The 24660-nt window shown below is 44.4% G+C and overlaps 2 protein-coding genes across 9 annotated transcripts in view; one reads left to right on the top strand and one right to left on the bottom strand.

Annotated features, from left to right (window-relative positions):
- Positions 1–15614, top strand: part of PPP2R2B (protein phosphatase 2 regulatory subunit Bbeta) — a 677687-nt gene extending 662073 nt beyond the window's left edge. For all 8 annotated transcript variants that reach the window (XM_060146455.1, XM_060146453.1, XM_060146461.1 and 5 more), the window contains 3 exons: positions 5064–5233; positions 12253–12344; positions 14976–15614. In XM_060146455.1, the coding sequence (XP_060002438.1) occupies positions 5064–5233; positions 12253–12344; positions 14976–15255 (542 nt within the window). In that variant the 3' untranslated portion in view covers positions 15256–15614. The remainder of the gene's footprint in view (positions 1–5063; positions 5234–12252; positions 12345–14975) is intronic.
- LOC132517906 (nuclear cap-binding protein subunit 2-like) lies at positions 554–844 on the bottom strand. The gene has a single exon (XM_060145943.1). The coding sequence runs from the start codon at positions 812–814 to the stop codon at positions 554–556; it is 261 nt and encodes an 86-aa protein (XP_060001926.1). The 5' UTR covers positions 815–844.
- Positions 15615–24660: the final 9046 nt, after the last annotated feature.

The raw sequence follows: 24660 nt of genomic DNA, 5'->3' as shown, positions 1-24660 counted from the left end.
AGGAAGTTCCCTTCGCTCTTTAAGTTTGCCTTTAGAGATTAAAATTCAACATAGAAAAACAATCAGTTATCAAACATCTATTCCTAATTTAGAGTAAAGCTACATTACATAGCAAAACTCCACTTATTAAACTCTATCTCATGCAAACTTAAAATTTTAAAAATAGTAATTCCAGGCCCCAAGGTAGACCATGAACCTACTTAGATGCAAACATGGTAAACACTTAAAAACTTTTTTTTAAATCTTCCTAAAAGAAGTGTGTTTTTGGCTTATCAACATTATTCATGAAGTCTGTTGCTAAGGAACACAATGTTTGACCTGGTAACAGAAATCATTCTGGTAATCTGACGCATGACTAAGATGCTAAGACCATAGAATTAGAGGCATTCTTTTGGATTCTGTCCTTTAAGTGGAAAACCATGAAGAGGCTTCCAGCTCAGTAGAGACATTGATTAAAACTAGGTAAAAATGGGCAGGTTTGCAGACCTTGGGTAACGCACATCAAATTCAATAGGCCAAAGGAGTGTGTTTTTCATGACGGGGTTCTCACCACTCACAGGTTTTGGGCCAGTTTTCCATAGCCTCCTCTCCCAGCATCATAGTCCTGACGATACTCATCTCGTACATGGCCTCCAGAACGCCCACGGCCATACTGCCTGCCCTCCTTAAAGCCTGTGTCCCAGTCTGTGCGAATGATCCGCTCATCCAGACGCATCCCATTTACGTACCACGTGGCATTTTCTGTATCTGCTCTTGAACAGTGTTCCACAAAGCAGAACCCACATGCTGTTTCCCTCATTTTATCCAGAGCCATGACGATTTTCTGTCACCACTTTTGCTGAAGAGTTCATAGATTTGTTCTTCAGTTGTGTATAAGAGGAAAGATTTCCAACATGTGGTGTACAGCTTTCCTTCAGTAGTTAATTTTTCCTGTTCTTCACTGTCACTCCGGCAGTGCTGGTCCTGGTACTGGCTCAGCTCGACATAGGAGTCACTGCACCTTCAGGAAGCCACCCGACATAGTGCACAATGTGGCCGAGGAGGCCACCACTGTGAGAATCTTCTCTTGTGATTTGATGACTAACTTTAGTGTTGTGCTTGGATTCCTTTTTTGTGTGTGTGTGTGTATCTATTGTAGATTTTTGGTTTGTAGTTACCATAAGGTTTTGATATAGCAGTCTATATTTAAACAAGATTGTTTTAAGATGCTGCTCTTTTAATTTCAAACGCATTTCCAATATCCTGCATTTGTACTCTCCTCTTCTTACTCTTGCTGGTTTTGATATCACATTTGTATGTGGATGATTTCCTACCTTTACCAGTGAGCTTTTCCATTTGTAATTTTCTTGTTTCTACTTGTGGCCTTTTCTTTTCTACCTAGAGAAGTTCCGTTAGCATTTGTTGCAAAGCTAGTCTGGTGGTGCTGAATTCTCTTAGCGTTTGCTTGTCTGTAAAGCTTTTGATTTCTCTGTCGAATCTGAACGAGAGCCTTGCTGGGTAGAGTATTCTTGGTTGTAGGTTCTTCCCTTTCATCACTTTAAATATATCGTGCCACTCCCTTGTGGCCTGAAGAGTTTCTGCTGAGAAGTCAGCTGATAACCTTATGGGAGTTCCCTTGTATGTTATTTGTTGCTTTTAATACTTTTTCTTTGCCTTTCATTCTTGTCAGTTTGATTACCATGTGTCTCGGCTTGTTCTTCCTTGGGTTTATCCTGCCTGGGATTCTCTGCACTTCCTGGACTTGCATGACTGTTTCCTTCCCCATGTTAGGGAAGTTTTCAGCTATTATCTCTTCAAATATTTTTGCAGGTCGTTTCTCTCGCTCTTCTCCTTCTGGGACCCCTATAATGTGAATGTTGGGGTGTTTAATGTCCCAGAGGTCTCTCAGACTGTCTCTATTTCTTTTCATTCTTTTTTCTTTATTCTGTTCTGTGCCAGTGATTTCCACCATTCTGTCTTCCAGCTCACTTATCCGTTCTTCTGCCTCACTTATTCTGCTATTTATTCCTTCTATTGTATTTTTTATTTTAGTTATTGTATTGTTCATCTCTGTTTGCTTGTTCTTTAGTTATCCTAGGCCTTTGTTAAACATTTCTTGTATCTTTTCGATATGTGCCTCCATTCTTTTTCCGAGATCTTGGATCATCTTCAGTATCATTACTCTTTTCCAGGTAGGTTGTCCATCTCCACTTTTAGTTGTTCTTGTAGGTTTTTATCTTGGTCCTTCATCTGGAACATAATCCTCTGCTGTCTCATTTTGTCTAACTTTCTGTGATTGCAGTTTCTTTTCTGCAGGCTGCAGGGCTGTGGTTCTTATTGCTTCCGCTGTCTGCCCCCTGGTGGATGAGGCTGTCTAAGAGGCTTGTGCAGGTGTCCTGGTGCAGGTCCTGCTGGTGGACAGAGACATGTCAGGGGGTGTGTTTAGCAAGCACCTGTGTGCTCAGGAAGACTTTAAGCTGCCTGTATGCTGATGGGCGTGGCTGTGTTCCTGCCATGTTGGTTGTTTGGCATGAGGCATCCCAGCACTGGAGCCTACAGGCTGTTGGGTGGTGCCAGGTCTTGGTGAGAAAATGGTGGCCTCTGGGAGGGCTCACACCAATGAGTACTCCCCAGAACTACCACCGCCAGTGTCTTTGTCCCTGCAGTGAGCCACAGCTGCCCCCCACCTCTGCAGGAGACCCTCCAATACTAGCAGGTAAGTCTGGCTTAGGCTTTTATGAAGCCACTGCTTTTTCCCCTGGGTCCTGGTGCACACAAGAGTGGGGTCTCTGTGCCCTCCAAGAGGGGAGTTTCTGTTTCCCCCAGTCCTGTGGAATTCCTGTGGTCAAACCCTGCTGACCCTCAAAGCCAGATTCTTTGGGGCTCCTCCTTCTGTTGCCAGACCCCCAGGCTGGGGAGGTTGATGTGGGGGGCTCAGAACGTTCACTCCTGTGGCAGAATTTCTGTAGTAAAATTATCTTCCAGTTTGTGGGTCCCCCACCCAGCAGGTATGGAGCTTGATCTTACTGTGGCTGTGCTCCTCCTACTGTCTTGTTGTGGCTTCTTCTTTGTCTTCGGATGAAGGATATCTTTTTTGATAGGTTCCCTCAGTTTTTGGTTGATGGTTGTTCTGCAGTTAGTTAGTTGTGATCTTGGTGTTTTTGTAAGAAGAGATGAGCTCACATCCTTCATCTCCACCATCTTGTCTCCGCCTATAGATTTTCTACATAGAATTTGATAATGACTCTGTGAGTGTGTTGAACGGGCAGGAAAGAGGAAGCCTTGGGGGATGAGTTACTCAGTAACCTGAAGACTGTTGTTTGGTTCAGCCTAAAATTGTGATAGAAACGCTTATTAAGTGGAACCATACTCAATTGCCATTATTGTAGGCCAAAAATAATTAAATGTAGGCAAATATGTATAGCTCAACGTCATACATGCTAAGCACCCAGAAGGCAAAGATTTCATTAATTTATCTGGCTTTGGTTCCAATCAAGCAACAACTATTTATTCAATTTTTATGTGCAAGCATCTCAGTACAAAGATGAGAAAAGACACCCTGCCTTCAAGAAGCTCACATTCCTAGTTGAGATAAGCCATGGATTATTAAATGCTAATGTGAGAAATGATGCTTTCATTGGGAGAATACCTGAGCAAATGCTAAGTGAACAGGCCAGACCAAGTGTGATCATTTGGGGCTAAAATAACACGTAAAAGATGAGACATGTGAATCAAGCAAAATATGACACAATGATGGAGGAACGATCAGGCAGGGCATAAAGATGGGAAACACCAAGATGTATTTTGCACATCCAGTTTGAACGAGAGGAGTTCAAAAACAAGGTTAGAAAGATGAATTAAGGCAGCTTACAATAAGCTTCAGTGTCTTTTATTCCTGTAAGTGCTTTTTACTCCTGTGAGTGGAAATCAGCTGAATCTGTTGAATGAAATAATAAGCAGCTAGATACCAGCGCAAATGGAAAATATATACAAAAGATGTTGTAGCCAGAGTTTACCTATGCAACTGAGGCACAGAAAAGTTAAGTAACTTGCCCAAGGCCGCACAAATAGTCAAGGGTAGTCTGACCTTAAGCCCAAGGCAGTCTGGCAGCAAAGTCCCACTATTAAGCACCATGATCCAAGAGATACGTATACATAGGTCCACACAAATCTTGTGTTTATTCAATTCATAATAGCCAAAAAGTAGAAACAACCCAAGTGCCCATCAACTGATGAATGGATAAACAAAATGTAATATAGCCATACAATGGAGTATTATTCAGCCATAAAAAGGAATGAATCATGCCACAACATGGATGAACCTTGAGAACATTACACTAAGGGAAGGAAGCCAGTCACCAAAAAGAATATATATATATATATATATATATATATATATATATAGAGAGAGAGAGAGAGAGAGAGAGAGGGAGGGAGGGAGGGAGGGAGAATGATTCCATTTGTGTGACATTTCTAGAACAGGCAATTTCATAAAACAAGAAAATAGATTAGTGGTTGCCTAGGGCTGCAGGAGTAGGTAATGGGGAGTAACTGCTAATGGGAATGGAGTTGTTTTGGGTTTTTTACAGGGGATGAGGTAATGAAAATGTCCTAAATTTAGACTTTGTTTATGGTTGCATGATTATACTAAAAAAAAAAAACCCACCAAACTATAAAATTTAGATGAGTAAATTTTATGGTATGTGAATTATATCTCAAAAAATGGCATAAACAAAATTTTTAAGTGTGTAAGATGACTACAGGTTATAGTATATGCAGTGACACCCAGGAACCATGGGGAAAAGTGAAAGAGTCAGATACATAGACCTGGAGCTTGCGAACCGTCAGTGCCCGATCTATGGCTGTGACAAGTCCCATGGGAGTCCTTCCATGAGAAACAAAATATGGAAACCAGTGACAGCTTGTTCTGCTGCCAGGGAGCTGACAGTTCTGTTAGCAACTTATATTCTACAGATTCCAGCCCTACTCCAGGTTAGACTGCTGGCTTTCGAGCTGGCCCAAACACGTTAGCATCAGCTGATAAGAATGTACTAAATTTCTTTTGTTTTGCTTTTGTTCTGCAGTTTTTGAAGAGCCGGAAGATCCAAGCAACAGGTCGTTTTTCTCTGAAATCATCTCTTCGATTTCGGATGTGAAGTTCAGCCACAGTGGGAGGTATATCATGACCAGAGACTATCTGACGGTCAAAGTGTGGGATCTCAACATGGAAAACCGCCCCATCGAGACTTACCAGGTACAGACCACCACCCACTAATAACATAGATCGGGCACTTCTTCAAGGGTTCCAAATCAGCCCCTGCCTGCAAAGGCTTACAAAGCAGAAGGATAAAAGACATGTTGAGCCAGTTAAACATCCAGAAATAGCTGGTAGACAGCTCAGTGTAAGTCTGGATAGATCTAGCCTAGAGGAAAGGTCAAGAACCATGCCCTGAGGTCCCAGTGTTTACAGGCTGGGAAGAGGAAATGGATTTGGCAAGAGAGACTGGAGAAAGTGCCAGTGAGGTAGGACGGAAACTGAGAGGAGTCCTGGAAGCCAGGTGAATCGAGGAGGAAGAAGTCACCAACTGCTGTATGCTGTTGCTAAATCAAGGAAGGACTGAGAAATGGCCAATTGGATTTAGTAACATGGAGATGGTCAGGCACCTTAATGAAAGAGTTGTAGGTGAAGTGCTAGGAATGAATGTCTGATTGGAGTGGGTTCAAGAGAGACTGTAACTAGAGGATGGGAAACGTAGTGAAATTTTTTTGAATTAATTTATTTTTGGCTGCTTTGGGTCTTCGTTGCTTTCTCTACTTTCTCTAGTTGCGGTGAGCAGGGGGCTACTCTTCTTTGTGGTGCACAGGCTTCTCGTTGCGGTGGCTTCTCTTGTTGCGGAGCACGGGCTCTAGGCACGCGGGCTCAGTAGTTGTGGCGCATGGGCTTAGTTGCTCTGTGGCATGTGGGGTCTTCCCGGACCAGGGCTCGAACCTGTGTCCCCTGCATTGACAGGCAGATTCTTAACCACTGCACCACCAGGGAAGCCCTGTAGTGAAATTTTGAAAGAGATTTTGTTCTGAAGAGGAATAGAGAAATGGGGTAGTAGCTGGAATGGAATGCAGGATTGAGGAAGTCATCACAGCTTGTTTTATGCTGATAGGAGTAAGCCCGTAGAGAGGGAGATAATTAATTGAAGCAGTCAACTTCTCAAGGGAATAGATTCCACTGCAGAATTGGACTTAGACGAGGTGGGCAACTCATCCGTCAAAGGAAAGAGTAAATAGCTACAGATGCAGTAGGTTTGTCAATTTTGTGATGGGAACATACAGATGGTTTCTTCTTTCTTACTGCTTCTATTTTCCAGTAAAATTTTCCAGTAAAATTAGAAGCAAGGTCATTAGCTGAGTGAGAAGGAAGAGAGTGAATTGACTAGGGCAGTATGGTAGGGTTGCTCAGGGATCCACTTGAGGTTTATATTATTGATTTAAAGTGAGACTAATCTGTGTGATTGTGTGTTTTTTCCAGCCACATTCACCTGCTTGGTACAGGTAAGGAAGAGCAGAAAGTTAGTTAGATTTAACCAGTGGTGGGGTTTTGCCAAGGGAGTACAATGGAAGGAGGGAGAAAAGCAAGTTCGTTGAAGGTATCTATTAAGGGAGTGATTGATTGATTGGAATGATGGATGGCTGAATCTAAGGCTGGTTATAAGGGGAATGAAGAATTGATAGAATCAAGATACTAAAGGGCATGAACTAAAATGATAGGAAGTAGCAAGAGTGATACTTACTAAACACATACAGTTATAGTAATGACAAGGCTCATAATATGACCCAGAAAGCAAAGGACGAAACGCACTGAAAATGATGAGGCCAAGTAACCGAGAGTCCAGAGTATTCGAATCGCTAAGAATGATGGCAGGGATGGCGATGGAAGAGAAACTGAGGCGCTAGAGAATGGGGTAGAGGGGCTGAGAACTGCTGATGACTGTAAGAAGGATGGGTGGCAGGAAGTCATGTTGGATGGCATGACTTAGAAGGAGCTGAGGACCCGAGACAGGAATGATGATTGTCCTGAGCAGCACAGAGCCCACTCACCTTGGCACACGAGGGCAGAAGTCCAGCCGTCACGTGAGTGGCCTCAGGAGAAGCAGGAAACGTTGAGAGAGGAGGTTGAGGACACCGAGGACTTTGATGGCTGACTGTGAAGCTGTAAAAAGGTTTGGGGGCCAGAATTGAAGACCACAGATGCGGTCGAGGTAGTTTGGTTACCCCTGTGTGTTTGCGTTCTCATTGTCCCCCACATGCTGCCCTCAGGCTCTCGCTCACAGCCCTCATCTTCAGCACAGGGCTAGAGCAGACAGGAGTGCCCCCTTCAGCTGTGCAGTCAAGCCATCTGGTGTTACGTTCCTTAGTACGAAAGTGATGGCAGTGGGACCTAGAACCTGACAGGGGTGTGGCCTGCTGCAGAGCCGTGCTTAGAGAAATGTAGATTAGGCTACACAGTGGGGAGAGCAACTTTTATTTTAGGGAAAAACTTTTAGAACAAAGCTAGCTAGCTGTGACATGAAGTCATCAGCATTTTAAGATCGTGCTTCTCAAATCGTGTTTACCTAGTAGTAGATGTAGACATCTTCTTTGTAGAACACTGAGGAAGAGCTCTCATAGCCCATTATTGAAATTAAGTACTACAAAAATTATTTTAGATGACATATTTCAAAGCAATTTAGTTAAGTTTATATACTGTATCAGATGGTAATATAGTATATCAAAGATGGTAAGCAAACTGAGTGTCTGGAACACTGTTGAAAAAAATTGTAAGGACTGGTCCAGTGGGAAGGAATTCCATCATCAGTTACTACTGCCTTCCCTGGGCAGGGAGACAGGTGATACTCTTTTGTATCTTCATACGTCCATCAACTGATCTCAAGCATGTTTCTGGGAATAAGAAGCTGTAGACTTAAGTATGATGAGCTATGTTCACGTTTTCCTATAGAACAGGGGTTGACAGACTGACCTGTGGAGCCAAATACAGCCACACCTGATCATTTACCTATTATCTATGGCTGTTTTCATGCCACAACGGCAGAGTTGGGTCGTCGTGACAGAAACCATATGGCTCCCAAAGCCTAAAATATTTACTGTGTGATCCTTTACAGGAAAAGTTTGTCAACCCCTGAAACAGAAGAACAAAGCAACAGAGTTTAATCGTGCTAGGCCTCACAGTGGTCTATCAACTATACAATAGCAACTATACAATACAATGATTTGAGAACCACTGTGTTGGGAGACTCGGCTTAGTGTCAAGGAGGCCATCCCCAAGCTCATAGGAACATAGCATAGAAACACTTTTTGCAACATGAAGAGAGAAGCATCAAATAGGACCACGAGTCTTAAGTTTTCCCTTACTCTGCTCTCTAGATGTTTGTTTCTCATGTCGGTATCTTACCTTTTTCTCTCCTCCGATGGAAAAAAGTCTATCTTCTCTGCCTAAGATTTTTCTTTTTTTACAACAGAATATATACGCAACATACCTTCATAGTGTAATAGATCATCTTTTCCTGTAGAGGCCCTCAGTTGGAGGTAGTCAGGAACTTCCCAGAACTGCTCCATCCTGTTGGTAGGAATGTAAACAGGTACAGCCACTATGGAGAACAGTCTGAAGGTTCCTTAAAAAAAACTAAAAATAGAGTTACCATATGATCTGTCAATCCCACTCTCGGGAATATATCCAGAGAAAACCGTAATATGAAAAGATACATGCACCCCAATGTTCACTGCAGCACTATTTACAATAGCCAAGACATGGAAGTGACCTAAATGTCCATCATCTGTCGATGATGAATGGATAAAGAAGATGTGATACATATATATAATGGAATATCAATAAGCCTAAAAAAGAATGAAATAATGCCATTTGCAGCAACGTGGATGGACCTAGGGATTATCATACTAAGTAAGTTAGAAAGAGAAAGACAAATATCATATGATATCGCTTATATGGGGAATCTAAAATATGACACAAATGAACTTATCTACAAAACAGAAACAGACTCCAGAGAACAGACCTGTGGTTGCTAAGGGGGAGAGGGAGTGGGGGAGGGATGGATTGAGAGTTTGGGATTGACATATACACACAGTACTATATATAAGATAGATAACCAGCACGGACCTACTGTCTATATAGCACAGGGAACTCTACTCAATATCATGTAATAACCTATATGTGAAAAGAATCTGAAAAAACAATTATATATATATATGTGTGTATAATGGAATCACTGTGCTATACACCTGAAGTTAACACAACAAACATTTTAAATCAGCTAAACTTACAAAAAAAAGATGGTGCATCAAATAAATAAAAAGTTTCAGGAAAATAATGAAAAAAAAAAGTGCTCCATAACAGATAAGAGGAAGAAGTAGGGGGAGATAAGATTGAAAATAGGATCGATTTTGCCTGTCTTTGTCCTCCAAAAAGTAGGAGATCTGGAGTACGAGGATAATACATTTGGCTCCCGTTGCCCACTGCACTAATTCCATCTTGACATCCTTCCCCTTCAGAAGCCCCACTCCTCTTCCTCTTCTCCCTCTATTACACAGAACTTGGAAGCAAGTCAATGATAAAATCAAGAAGAGGCAAGAATCAGGCTTGCTTTCTGGAAAAGAGACAGATTCTTGAGGTCAGGGTCCTCCAACCATCAGAAGAAAAGTTCGACCCCCAATTTATGCCCTTACCTCCACCATCACTTTCTTCCAAGGAAATAGTCTGTGCTGATTTGGGAGAGGGGGAATTATAGTCAAGACCAGGGTTAAGCAAACCATGACTCAGAGGCCAATCCTGTCTGCCACCTATCTTTGTAAATAAAGTTTTATTGGAACACAACTCCCACTCATTTGTTTATATATTATAGCTGCTTTTGCATAGCAAGGGTAGAGTTGGGTGGCTGCTATATGGCCCACAAAGTATAATTATTTATTTACTCTCTGGGCCTTTATAGAAAAAGTTTGTCAAGACCTGGAATCAGCTCTCTTTGTCCCAGGACTCTCTTCTGCTTTGCTCAAGGATTCTTAATGATAACTAGAGATCTTCAACAAGCAGAAATGGCCCTACAAACAAAATCGCCTTCCAGATCAGATCTGAGCCACTTCCAATATGCACAAAAGGTGGAGGAAGGGAAGGACAATGACTTAATTTATAGCAGAGTTCCCAAGCTCAAGACACAAGCCTCGCCCTTACATCCCATTACCTAACAAAGCCAAAAGCCCAGCTGCAGATGGATTCTCTTGTCACTATAGCACTGAAGCAGATACCCTGACAAGGCCCAGAACTGTTTGGGAACGAGAGAGTAAAGGTGGAAGAAATTAATTTGCAGACTTGACTTAGAAATCCTTACACTGTCCAAATAACTCAGAGAGCTTTTCAAATACCCAGAACATCTAATGGAACAAGGAATGAATCTGACCTCATTCCTCTGCCCAGTGCTAAGCACACAGCTGAGCCTCTGAGCTCAGCATCCAACAGAACTCTGGGGTCAAGGGAGGAGAGGGGCCTAGGCTGCAGGAAAAGGGAGAGTGAACCATCCCTGTCCATCGAAACAAAGTCAAACAGTGCTTTTCATAACGTCCCTCTGCCTTCACCCAATTTTAGCTCCCTCTTGGCCTCACCTCAGTTCCCAGCTCCTGTCTAGGACTGAGACCCCACGTTAAGGCGAGGCCAATGGGGCAGAGCCAGTGGGAGGTAGATTGCTAGAGAAGGCAAGAGTGCGTGTGTGCTCCAGAACCCAGATCCCGGGTTCCCTTCCCATTCCGTCATTTCCTTTCCTGTGTGATCTCGGACAAATTGTGTCATACCCGGTACTTCATCCTCTGTTAAAGCGAAGAGAATGACAACACCTACGTCCTAAGATGATGTGAGAGATGAAATAAGATTCTATGGATAAAGCGCCTGGCTAATAATAACAAGCTGGCGTATTATGCATGCCTGTTATAATTACCAGTCCCTATGACAGAGCTCAGGAAGAATTCAAAATTGCACCCAGATTACTACCCTCCAAGCCATAATCCTCAGCCTATTTGCCATCTTCACCTGAGTTGCTGAATGCAGCTGGAGAAAAACACCCAACCATGCTGACGAGATGCATTTAAAATTCACATCCAACAACTTCAAGCGGCCCTCGGTGCCTTCCAGAAACCCTGCACTCTTTCCCAACTACCTCCTCCCCTTCCTCACTCTCAGCTGATAAACTTGCTTCTTATTTCACTGAAAAATAGAAACAGGAGAAAACTGCTGTATACTCCAGGGCTGCGCCATGCACATCACATCAGAGTCTACTGGATGAGCTCCCTTGGCATAGACATCTCCAAATTATAGATCCCAAAAGTGAACATGGCAACTCCATCTTTCCACTTGCTCAAGAGAAAGATGCAGGAGCCCTCTTTGACTCCTGTTTTTCCTCTCCACACTTCACAGTGGATCCATCCCCAGCTCCCATCAGCTCTCCTTCCAAACATGTCGGGAATCCGGCCACCTCCCACCACCGCCCGCTCTGGTCCAAGCCATCATCTATCACCCAGGTTACACCTAGCCTCCCTGCCTTTGGCCCTGCAGGCTTACACTCTTTCACGACACAGCAGGCTCCGCATCCTTTCTGTGAAGTCTGTTCACATCACTCAGAGTAAGGGGCCTACGGGAACTGGTGAGCACACGCTGAGGTCTCCACACTCTGCACCTTCTGCCACCATCTCAGGTGAACCCTTGACTACTCATCCTGTATAAAATAATACTCCCACTCCCTTTTGCCATGTTTTTTTCTCTATATTTTGATCACCATCTAAACTATCTTATATACTTACTTGGTTATACAGTCTCTTCCCCAACACCGGGAGGAAAGCACCCCAGGGGTATTCTGTTCACGGGTCTCTCCCAACCACATAGCAGGCATTCAATAAATATTTGTCGAATAAAAGGCTGAAAGAACGGTATCCTCTAAATCAGCTTAGAAAATGGGGCTCTCCCGCTTAATGGGCCCTGCTCTATGCCACCATCTATGTAAGCAAGTTTGTTTAATCCACACTGGCCGTGTAAGCAGCTCACCAACTCATCTTAATGTGCCAAGGCCGAAGAGGGCCACACCTGGGTTCAGATCTGAGCCCATCTGATTCAAGCCACACTTACACTGAAAATTAACAGCTCACCTCCAAAGAGGAGCTTCACACAGAGAAATCATGTTTAAAAATAATAACACCCTCTTAATGTGTCCTCCCCGCCCCAACCAGGTTCACGACTACCTCCGCAGCAAGCTGTGCTCCCTCTACGAAAATGACTGCATTTTTGATAAATTTGAATGTGTGTGGAATGGGTCAGACAGGTAAGAAAGGTCTGTGTGGCTGGGAACTTTCCAAAGGTGGTCCCTCTCCTTGCGAAGGCCCTGGGCTGTGTATCCTAAGCGGGATGCAACCAAAGGGAGCTCAAAATCGAGGCCTGGCAGAGACGCACCATGTGGACCACTGGATGACCCTTGAGGCAGGCCTGGAAAGGAGGGAGGGATGAGTGACACCCTTGACTCCTCTTTCAGGACTGGCTCAGGTGACCGCTTAACCTCAAGAAAATCCTACCTCGTACACACAAGACACTCCCAGAGCTGGGTCAACATGGCTAAGATGAAGCTCCACCAGCACATTTCCAGCATGAATAGTTCAGATGACGGCAGAGTGTGCTTTCTAGACGGAAAATGACTCCTCGAAGCTGCCAGGATAGACCTGGCCAAAGGCCCTGGTGGTTCATTAACCGAATTCTACTTGGCCTCGTTTATCACATGTCCTGAAAGTGATTTATGACTGTGTTAAGGCCTTTGATTTCAACAGTACTTCCTATTACCTCCCCATAGTTTCTTTCTGGTTTGACAAATATTACAGATGACCCTCTGATTTCCAGGAGAAGCGAGCACAGGCTACCAGGGGCTGTTCCTCGATGAAGGCGGTACCAACAGTAGTGCTCGGAAGCGGGGAAATTCTATCACGGCAAAGCGCTCGGAGAGTCGAGCTCTTAGTGAGCGCAGGCTCTCCCTTTGTGACCCTTGTTGGGCTTTTTTTTGTCAGTGATCCAAAATCAGCCTTCCACTTAGGCCTGGAAGGAATCACCACGTGGCAGAGGACGTGCCCAGTTGGTAGAGGGCAGAGGGCAGAGCAACTGTGACATATTAACAAAGGCCCTCGAGGGGAAAAGAAGCTAGCCCAGCCCTATTATTTTACTTATTTTCATTTACAACTGTCATTTAGTCATTGTTTATTAAGAATAGGGTTTTTTTTTTAAATATTTGTGGTTGTTATGGTTCCAGTTTCCCTCCTATCTTAACCGAGATTCAAAAACTGTACTTACTAGGTACTTTCACACACATCATGGTTTTTAACCCCGACCACAACCTATCAAGATTGTTTTCACCATCCCCATTTTCCAGCTGAGGAAACGGAGGCTCAGCCAGATCAAGTAATCTGCCCAAGCTCATGACCTAGTAAGCAGTAGAGACAAGAGGAAGAGTTTGCATCCTAAAATCAACATGCTTTCCACCACATTACAATTTCTTTCCATAACTGAGAAAATGTTATTCGTGGTCCAGATAGGGTTGAGATTATTTTCCCAGAAAAGACTTTCTCTTACTGTTTAAAAACAAGTCGGGTCGGGCTTCCCTGGTGGCGCAGTGGTTGAGAGTCCGCCTGCCGATGCAGGGGACGCGGGTTCGTGCCCCAGTCCGGGAAGATCCCACATGCCGCGGAGTGGCTGGGCCCGTGAGCCATGGCCGCTGAGCCTGCGCGTCCGGAGCCTGTGTTCTGCAACGGGAGAGGCCACAACAGTGAGAGGCCCGTGTACTGCAAAAAAAAAAAAAAAAAAAAAAAAAGTCGGGTCATGGTGAGGGAAGCAAAGGTCAGTGCATGGGAAGCAGTGAGGCCAAGTGGCTGAATGCTTGTGCCCCAGAGTCAGGCAGATGCGGGCTGGAGAACTGACTTGGCTACTTATTAGATGTGTGACACTGTACAAGTCACTCACTTTTCCTCCTGTGTAAATCCCTTACATGGGATGAAGGAAGAGTAAATGAAGTCTGGGGTAAAGCACTCAGCACCCTGCCTGATGAGGTAATAATAGCTCGCTCTGCGTTCTCCCATCCTAACCATCCAGTCAGAGCCTCACCCACAAACAAGGCCATGCCCACCTCCCCAGGGGGCAGCCACAATGGGATGTTACTTGGTATCTTTCCCTCAGCCTGTCATCTTGTCCAAACTGTCACCATTAAAGAGTCAGTCCATTGCTTCTGGAAGGTTCTGGCATTCACTGCTCTCTTAATCAATTGTAGATATGCCTGAGAATGGATAACTCTTGTAGAAAGGTAGGAACCATCTGTCAGTCCCCTCAAAGGCTTACTTCCTTATCCTACATCCTTTCAGAATTGAAAGGATGTTTGTTTACTCCCTTCCCGAGTGAGACCATGATGGCATCTAATTTTTTGGAAAAGGCTGAATTTAGATCTAGTTCTTAGCAGGGGGAGGAAACATGCTGGTATGTGTGCTGTACTGCCAGCATCCCTCCTGCAGTGCTGATGCAAGAAAGCCTTAGCGGCCGGGCAACACAGAATCCCTCCTACTGTAACTGTGCTTTAAATGTACACAATACAATGACGGTGGTTCTCAGTGTTCCTACTCTCATAACTTCACTCCAGCCTCAGAATCCTGATGTGAGGGAGGTGGGCTGGGATCATTAAAACCACTGGACTCATTTATGGAGCCCAAGAACCAAAAGGAATCTATTGGTAAATAACAAGCAGGGTTATCACGATCCTTCACCCAGCCAAAGAGTTTGTTGCTCTTAGTGATTCCAACTCAACAGTCACACTACAAAGCCTGTTGCAGTTTTGGGTCTCTTGTTTGTTTCTCGTGTGGTGCTGTTTGCTCTAGAAAGCCTTTGTCTGTAGCGCTCAGTCACTCCCTTTTTCCTCTCTGCCTTGCAGTGTCATCATGACGGGCTCCTACAACAACTTCTTCAGGATGTTTGACCGAAACACCAAGCGCGATGTCACCCTTGAGGCCTCGAGGGAAAACAGCAAACCCCGAGCTATCCTAAAACCGCGCAAAGTGTGCGTGGGGGGCAAGCGGAGAAAAGACGAGATCAGTGTCGACAGTCTGGACTTTAGCAAAAAGATCTTGCATACAGCTTGGCATCCTTCAGAAAATATTATAGCAGTGGCGGCTACAAATAACCTATATATATTCCAGGACAAGGTTAACTAGGAGGACAAGTTATTACTTAATAATCTCACATACTGAGTACTAGTCAAACACGTTTTTAAATGTTTCTTTGGGTGTTCATTTGATGCATCGACTCTAATTTCCCTCTGCAGGAAACAAATGGAATAGAAGTCCATGGAGTCCAACCTTCCCAAATCCCCAGTTCTAAGAAATTTTGTCAAACCCAACAGGTTCTGGGACACTTCTGTTTAGAATTGAGAGCTGCCAGCTAACAGTAACTCTTCCATAGCTGACTTGAATTTCTGATGCTTTTATTGCCCCGTTTTCTCTGGTGGGTCCAGTGTTTTGTTTCTAGGTGTCTGCTGAGATAAAATGAGGTTGTCTGTAGTATTTAAAGAGAAAAGAAAGAGATACTTTTTTTTTTTAATTAAGCAACTCCATTTGATGATTGAAAAAAAATTCAACGAAAAATAAACACCGTTTACTCTACTCTCAGAGAAATTCTCCTTGTTTTGTGAAAAATCGGAACCAGTCAGCATCTCCTGCCCCTACGGCACTTTTTTTTTCCCCCATTTCCTTTTTCACAATTTCATTTGAACCAGAGATTTATTTCACAAGGCTGCAAAGAGGATGCAGAATGGGAAGGGAAAAGGGCCACACCAACACTGCTATATTCTTTTCTTGTAAGCGCCATAGAAACAGCCCGAGAATTTGGCTAGGAAACACCGTGAATGCTTCAGGGGACATAAAGAGAACACTTCGCTTCTCAGAGTTAACTTGGCAAAGCCGTGTGCGGCCAGATTCCATCTGCTGCTTTGTTACTCTTGCTTTTTTTTGTTTTAAATGGCTCCATATAGTCCTCTACTTACATGTTCCTTGGCTTTTTCCCTTCAACCTTTTCCAGCTTATTTATTCCATTGACTTCTTTCTAAAGGCCGAGTCCTGGTTGTTCATTATCTGGCATTCTCAATGCAACAGTAAGTTGGAGGCCACGGCAGCACCCCTGGCTCCCCGAGGAAGTGTCTCCAAAGCAGCCCCCTCCCCTCTTCCTGGGTTTTGTAACCAAAAGTAACAGTCCATCAATCTCCACTGTAGCTAGAACAAAAATGGCCAATACAAAATGCCGCTCTGTAAAGGCTAGTCAAGTGCTTCTAATCCACCCTAAGCTCACCATCTAGAAAAACAGACCAGAGGGTTCTCCTCCTACAAAAATGGAATATGGGGGAATCGATCAAGAAGCTTTGACATCAAAGTAGAGTCTGCTTGAAACTGGGGAGGCTGGTTCCTCCTTCCCACCCGTTGAGGATTCAGACATATAACTTCCAGAAGGTCTCCTGTGACGCACCTCTGGGAAGGAGACTAAATGGATTCAAAAGACAGAGAAATTTGAAACGGAGGCTCAGGGAGGAGGTGGGAGGTACTCCAAGCCGGGCCTGGGCTCAGTGTCTCCATTCCTGTCACCGTGACTCATTTCCCCAGACGTGCATTTAGTGAAATGGCTTGACATGAGAATTTTCTTTTTAAAGAGAAATTTTCATTCGCTTTGTATATTTATTAGAAGTCCCAACGTTCAAGTGTAATTTGTTTTGGAAGAGGGAAAAATGGTGAAAGAACCATCTTTCAATTCTAAGCTACTATCCATTTAATAACAGCTTTTTGGCAAGGAAATAACTACTTAAATGAACAATTTCGTAAGATGCGGCTCAATTTCAGAAGCATTAAAATATGAACAAGTACATCTCAAAATTGAGGAAGCATGTGGATGAAAGCGTGCCTTTCTTCTCCGTATTTATCTTTCCTGCGATGAAAGCCCCAATGGAAACTCTTGGGGCAGGATGCCTGGCCTGAGGGGGACAATGTTCTCAGAGGAGACCAAGAGAGCATCAGAAACTTGTCCAACTCACACAGAACTGTGGTATCAAGATAGATAGAAGGGCCAGCCAGTTCCTGTCCTGAGTTGACCATCAACTTCCTCACAGCCTTTTCTCTGCTTCCCCAACACTCAGCCCTTCTGTCTGTACCAGTTGACAGGACAGATCATTGTTCCTCAGACTTAAGCATCGACCCACCTCTGTACTGTTACTCATTTCACATTTATTTAAGTCACCTTTTCTCAAAGCAAGACTTAGCCTCCTCCACACAAAGAATATTCATGAAATGTCAGTTTTAATGTTTTGTTCTAACATTAAAATGATCACATAACCATTCATGTAACAAATGTACCCATTCACCACCTATAGGCATTTTGTGAACCCCAGGGCGCATGCTTACCAAACTTCGGGACACTGAGCTCTGATGCCACAGAACAATTAAGCCTTTGGAGCCATCAGAGACTTGCCATGGACAACGGGTCTTCACAGACTGGAGTCAAGAGTGTTCCCCAGAGCACATACATGAATAATTTTGGTCATGGCATTAAGGGGTTCACAGGACCCCCTATAGCCTACCTGTGGCCTCCATCTCAAAGCCCCTACACTAATCCAATACCCTCACCACATAGGTGTACGGTCTGACATCTACAGCGTGGGAGGAACTTGCAAAAGACGTCAGAGCTAAGAGCAGAGGGCCGCCATCCTCCCCTTCCCCCTGAACAAAGCATGCACCAGAGCAAACATCGAAGACTCCTAAATGCAAGCAGGAGGAGAAGGCCCTAGAGGTCAGGCCTTGGCAACAGTCCCCACCACCATGCTTCAGCCAATGACCTGCTCTGCGCCAGGTACAGAACTAGGTATTTACACTTGCCATCTCCTTCCGCCCCAGGGCTGGTGATTTTCTTGGTTGGTGGCGCCTAGAAGTCAGTCCCTTTTCCAGCTGACACTCAAAGCTATGTGAAAGCTGACTTGCCACCTTTTCGACGGTTTGTTGTGCTCTCAGAATCCTGCCCTACCTTAAATTTACCCCACAAGGCCTGCTGCTTGGTACCAGCCCTCAGGTTATACTGGAGGACGTCTGTTGACTTCTGGGAAATGGGAGCTGCAGCTTCCCGGGCTTTGATTAAAATCATCCTAATGCAACAGTCCATTCCTGACATTTTAACAAGCAGTTCAAAAGCTCAACGTTGGCAGACATCCATGCTTTCACCTCCAGAGGACGAAGGTGTGCTGGAAGAAACAGAGAAGGAAGATACAAGGCAGCAGGCAGCAGTGGGATGTCCAGAGGTGAAGGGGCAACAGGAACCAACATGCTTCTTAACTCTTTAATCTCTGGCTCCTGCCTTTACTCTTGGGGGTGGGGGAGCATCTCTCAACCTCTCAGTGACCTTGTAATTAACTCAACCGTATCAACATGCATTAGGCAACCAGCATGTGGAAGGCGGAACAATTGTCAGGTGGAACAAAGATGAAGCTACGATTCTTTTAGCTCAGTGACCCGATGAAGTAAGTCAGCTGTCTCCAAGGTATTTCTTTTGAACCTCCAGGGTCCATTATAATAAAAGTTAGACCCTCTAACGCTTCATCGCTGACAACGTGGTTGACCATTTCTCTTCCTTCAAACCTGCAGAGTAACTACCCAAAGCTTCCCTCCTACCCCCCACCCTGGGCCCCATTCTTTTTTCAGCCCCTCTGCTGGCTGCCTCCAGGGCTCAAGAAGGCCCTAGTAGGCCTAGTAACAAAGTTTTGTGGGGACACTCTTGTCCACAGACTGAACGAAGGAACCATTCCTAATTTGTCCTCTTCCATCATGGCCATGTGCAGATGAGGCTGGTGTGTTTTAAACACTACCCCCAAGACACAGCAAACCACCATTCACCCCTGGGAAACGTTCACACTCTGGGCCTCTGTCATACCTTAACTTGCCTCTTCCCCCTGTACTTCTAGGTCAAGTCTCAGGAGCCACTTGCCGTGGGAATGACTTGCCTGGTCAATGGAAAGAACATGGAACTAGGGGACAGGAAATGTGGGTCCTGTTCCTGGCTCTGCTGCTGAGTGAGGAGCTTAGGCAAGCCGCTCAGTGCCTACATCAGTCACATCGCCTGAAAAGGGGTCAGAAAGCCATCCACCCTCACTCATGGAATGACTGTGAGGGACACAAGAAACTCATTTACTCATAACCGCTTCGATAAGCTTAAAGCATCACCAGATAACAACAGCAACAATATTCACGGAGGACCTATGGGTGATTTCTCGTATCTCCTTCCCTTAACCCCATGAGATACATGCCAGTGTTATTCCCATTTTGCAGATGGGAAAAGAGACTCAAGTTTTCAACATAGCCAAGAGCACATAGCCAGTAAGTGGTAGAACCAGGTCTCCAACTCAAGGTTTCAGACTCTAAAGCCAGAGTTCTTAAAATACTGCTTCTAATACATGATAGTAGCTAACATATTTTGAGTGCTTTCTATGGGCCAGGCTTGGGTCAACAAATTCCCCACGTATTAACTCATTTACCTCCAAAACTCTAGAGGCAGATACTATTATTGTTCCCTTTTACAGATAAGGAAGCAGAGAGATGATACAACTTGACTAACTTTATACAGTTCACAAGGGCCAGAGCCAGACATTTTGGTCAAAGTTCTTATCCTCTCTCCCCATCTCACATTATATATAGATGGAAGTTACCGATTAGAAAACGAGTTCCAGTAATGGCCAGTGAGTTCATCAACGTTAAACATTTGAGTGCCTGGTATGTGTCAGGCAGCCAAGCAGCCAGGCCCTAGGTGCGGGGCTGGGGTTCCTGAGATGTGTAAGCCGCTGGCCCCCGCCCTCCAGGAGATGACAGCCATGTGTGTGGTGGACATACTTACAATACAACGTACAAAGTGCAGAAATGGTACAGAGAAGGAAATGGTTAATTAATGAGGACTGGTAAGAAAAAGTTTCTCATATAATAAGTGTGACATAAGTGAATAAGTGACATCTGAGCTGAGTGCTAAAGCAGTTTCCTCCACAAAGAATGATACGCGTTTCCAAGAGAGAGAACAACACACGTGAGTTACCGAAGCAAGCATGGGTTTGGCAGGGAAGCGTGAAGTCAGTGTTTCTCGAATTCTACTAAAAACACATTTTCAATTTGCCAGAACGGGCCTACCCCTTCTTTCTTTCATTCATCCAATAATAAATATGTGTTAAAACCTCCCCATACAAGTACTGTATTTAAATGTAAAATAGATAGAAAGAATGAAAGGAAACCAATAATTATGAGCACTTATTATGCAGCAAGTGTTGTGCTAGGCACTTTTTAAAATCATTACAATCACCTGACAGGTAAATACATTATTCCAATTTTATAGTTGATAAACAGAGTCATAAGGGTTAAGTGACACGGTCACTGTGACACAGCCAGACATTTTATCTAGATCTGTCCTGATGCAGCTCCTGTACTTCTTTCCAGGTAATGCATAGCTACCTTGTCTTATTTTTTTCCACTAATGAGGATATTCACAAACCATCTCTCTGTGACCAAATATTGCCTGACAGCTGACCAGGAAAACAAATTTGGTCTGTCACCAAAGCAGAGAGTGAAGTCAAGTGGCTCACAGAGGTCTCCAGCCACTGACCCTGACCTTACTCTTACTGTTTAACCATCCCCCAATTTAGATCTTCCACACCCCATTGGTTTAACTGCTGGTGGCAGAACCAAGGTGATCGGCTGTCTCTGCTGATTCCTACCTCGGACGCTGTCAAAACAATGATCACTGTAGGGCCAGAAACAGGGGTTTAGTGACTGTTTCCAGATTCTCAATCCACTCCCTACCCCCAATTTCCTGAAGAGTCAAGCTTGGTCTCTTGGATGGACAGTTTCCCACCAGAGCCCCTCCTACTCACCTGTCTCAACTTCCAGTTGCAACCCCAATCATTTGGTAGCTGCATTTGGTTTGAGCAGAGAGAGCGTTTCTCCTGAACTCATCCTTGTGTGGAAACCCTGAGAACACAGCGATGTGGGACCAGCCACATGCACTAGGATTCTTGCTGTGGTTGGCTAGTGATACACATCCTCCCAGCCAAAACAGTAAATTCTTGTGGAGGTCAAAGAGAACCCCACGAAGGCTGGAGTAGCAGTGAGGGAAGGAGGCTGCCTCGCTGGCAGAAGAAAAAGCAGTATCTGGGCACTCTATAAAACAGTCACTCAGCTGGGTGATATTCATGCATTCATTCATTCATTCCTCAATAAACATTTAAAGATTCGTCATGTACTACCTGCCAAGCCTGTGCCAGGGTGGTCTGGGGAAGCAGTAGTGACAGTCCCTGTCTTCATAGGGCTTATAGTGTCACGGGAGATGCAGGCAAACCCCCAGGCGATGATAGCAGTAGAATATCAAGGGTAAGAACCCAGGATGCTTGCCTGGGTTGAAATCGAAGCTCCACCACTTATAAGCTAAATGACCCTTAACAAATTACCCTCTGTGTCTCAAGTTTCCTTACTGATGAAATAAGGATAAAAATGGCAGCTGTCTCATAAAATTGCCGTGAAGATTCCTAGCCAGCAATAAGGAGTCGATGCACATTTCTTGCTCTTGTTCTCCTAGTGCTGAAAACCGGTCTTATGCATGCCCTCATGGGTATCTCCTGTGCTAGGAGAAGACAAAGTAACAGTACCTCACCCGGACCACGAGTTCCCCAGACAGCTGATGACTACTGTAAAACCTGAGATAAGCAGGAAATTAGTTATCCAGGGGATAAGAGAGGAAAATAGTGCTCCAGGCATCAATATGGTATATGTAAACGCAAGGAGCACATGGTGTAATTAAGGAACTTATAATAGTCTGGTATGACTGACTAGTAAAAAAAAAAGCAGGGATGCAAACCGAGAAAAGTAAAGGGACATAAGGTCAGGGGACAGTAATGCATGATACGAGAAATAAAATTGCATGGCCTTAGTGAAGTTCACACATCAGGGGTTCTCCAATAGCTGGGCTATGAGCCGCTCAACTGAGGAATTTTAGGTTTCCATAATGTAACAAATATGAATGGTCCTGGCACAGGGGATATATTGAGAAACTCAGCTCAAGTGTCAACTCCTTGGAGAAGCCTTTCCTGACCACCCTAACGTCCATGAGGACCAAGGTATTCTTGATTTCCCCCTCTGGTATCCCCAAAGCATAGAGAAGAGTCTGGCTCATAGTAGGTGCTCAATAAATGTTGGATGAATGAATGAATGAATGAACAAATAAATGAGTGAGGAAGACAGGTACAGACTCTGCCCTCAGGAAGCTTACAAGCTGAGCAGTGTCCCACTGGGAGTTTGAGTTAAGGGGAGCTTGGTGTAGGGCATCACAGGACTGCTCAGAGGAGTCAAGGAATGAAAAAGAAAAAATGGAGAGCCAGTGAGCCAAGATGTGTTTAGAACAAGCGACCGAGCTCAGAGAGCAGCGTTAGTTAATAGAGCACACGTGTGCCTGCCTGATGCATTACCTCCCAGCAGTAGTTAGTCTTCTGGGACCTCGCACAGTATGCAAAAAGGTTGACAGCTTACAATCAATACCATGCTCACCGATGCAGGGAGCGACATTATCACATCCAAGATATTACCCCCACATCCCGGCTCGAACACTAAATATTCCCCATAACAAGGCTAAGGGAAGTGACAGCTATTATTTTCAACCCTCCTGCTTGGAAGCAAAAGGTGAGGCAAAGCTTCCCCTGGGTGTTCTTAGGGGAAGGCAAGCCAGTTCCCCAAAGAAATTGTTCAGAGCCGAGCCCATGCCTCATGCGGCAAGACAGGGATGGGAGAAGATTGGCATTTTCATTTGCCTGGGTGTCCACAATATAGAAGTGGAGGTTTTGTGGGCAACTGAGAAGCACAACAATAAATGAGAAGGGGGAGGATGGTCGGGTTGGCGGGGATATGTGAGGTGTGAATGCTGGATTTCATCCTACATGCCCAGGTCACTCTAATAAAAAAACAACTTGACTCCCCCCGCCCACCCCGTTGGGCTTTCTTACTTCAGCTTCTCTGACTGTGGCATAATTGAAAGTCATATTTCATCTAGGCCAATGATTTCCAACTCCAAGTGCAGGTGCCTTATGAACAGTCAGCCTGAATTGATCAAAGAGAACAGCAAACAATTGCATGTTAAACAGCACCTATTTCTCAGCGGAGGAAGGTGGAACGGGTCATGTTACATCCTAGCCACGACACAATACTGCTGTGCAGTCCTCTGCAGCACGATTCCTTAGCCTCTGATGGGACTCTAACAGGAAGAAGCCCGGGGCTAGGACACCAGGGTTGTTTTCTTAATTCTGAGGTGCATTTATTTAATGGCAGCCTCCATCTTTTAGCTCCTCATTTCCTCTGACAAGATGAAGGATACCGCTCTTAGTTTTCATACTCTTTTTGTAAAGGTTAATTAGTTATATTTGAAATGGTTCTTGACAGAATCACCTGAAACTCAAAGATGGGTATATTCAATGAAGATGTGATGAACATCATAGAAGCTTATAAAGTGTCTATCATGGAACAAGAACTCTCAGTTCAAAAGCTGACTTTCCAAAGTACAGAAAGAATACCACTTCAGGAATGGAATGTGGTTCAAAGCAGCTTTTCACTTTGACCAGCACAGGAACAGTTAAGTAACTCCACTGGTGTCAGATGATGTCCCAAGAGGGACATTGGGGAGGTTCCTGCAAGAGCGGTGATTACAGCTCTTCCCTCTCCTCCAGCACTAAACACACGATGGATTCTTCTTAACATAACATCACACACACACAGCCGCAACGCCCCGCTAACAGACCCCCCTCTCAGAGCATCATCTACGAACTTGTGATCCTTCCTTTAGGAATGCAGGATGTTTCCCAGCTGATTAATGACACAACCTGGAGACAAAGGCTATAAATTTGTTTTATGGTATTTTATACCAGGACTGGAGATCCATTTACAAATGAAAACCCCACTGGCTTAGTGGATAATAAATTTTACATTGTAAGAACTTCCTTTTTCACCTGCTCGTGATATTGTTCACTTTGGGTGGAATAACTGTCCTGGTGATGAGCAATAATTGAACATTATCGTTTGTGGAGACATTTCAATTTACTGAGGCACTTTCACAACCAGAGAAGTTGTGCAAACCGCCCAAGGTTACACAGAGTCACTCCAAGACCAACACTGAAACCAGGTCTTTTGAATCTCTGAGATCAGCCTTACTTCATGGTTGTTTTTCATGTTTCCATGTGTCTAAAAGCAATGGGTGGACTCAAACCTAGATCGAAAGTCTTGATAAGATATTTTAATTCCTACTCCGGAGCATTCAGCATTTGTGCCTGTGGTACCAAAGACAATTTCCTCAGTGGTGTGCTCAGAGGACTGCCTCACACCCAGGCTCACTGGTGTCCACATTGGCACAGGTTCACAGAGGTGGACCCACTGCCTTTATTCATCACATTACATATTACCTACCTACAAGATTAAAAGCTATCAACTATTTGCCTTCCTACAGATCTCTTTACCAAACAATAATTCATACCTGATCATGTGCTGCAGAGTAAGCTACGTAGATAATCACGGCACAGT

Source organism: Lagenorhynchus albirostris, chromosome 3, assembly GCF_949774975.1.
Source record: "Lagenorhynchus albirostris chromosome 3, mLagAlb1.1, whole genome shotgun sequence".
Taxonomy (NCBI): domain Eukaryota; kingdom Metazoa; phylum Chordata; class Mammalia; order Artiodactyla; family Delphinidae; genus Lagenorhynchus; species Lagenorhynchus albirostris.
This window is presented reverse-complemented; position numbering and strand designations above follow the sequence as displayed.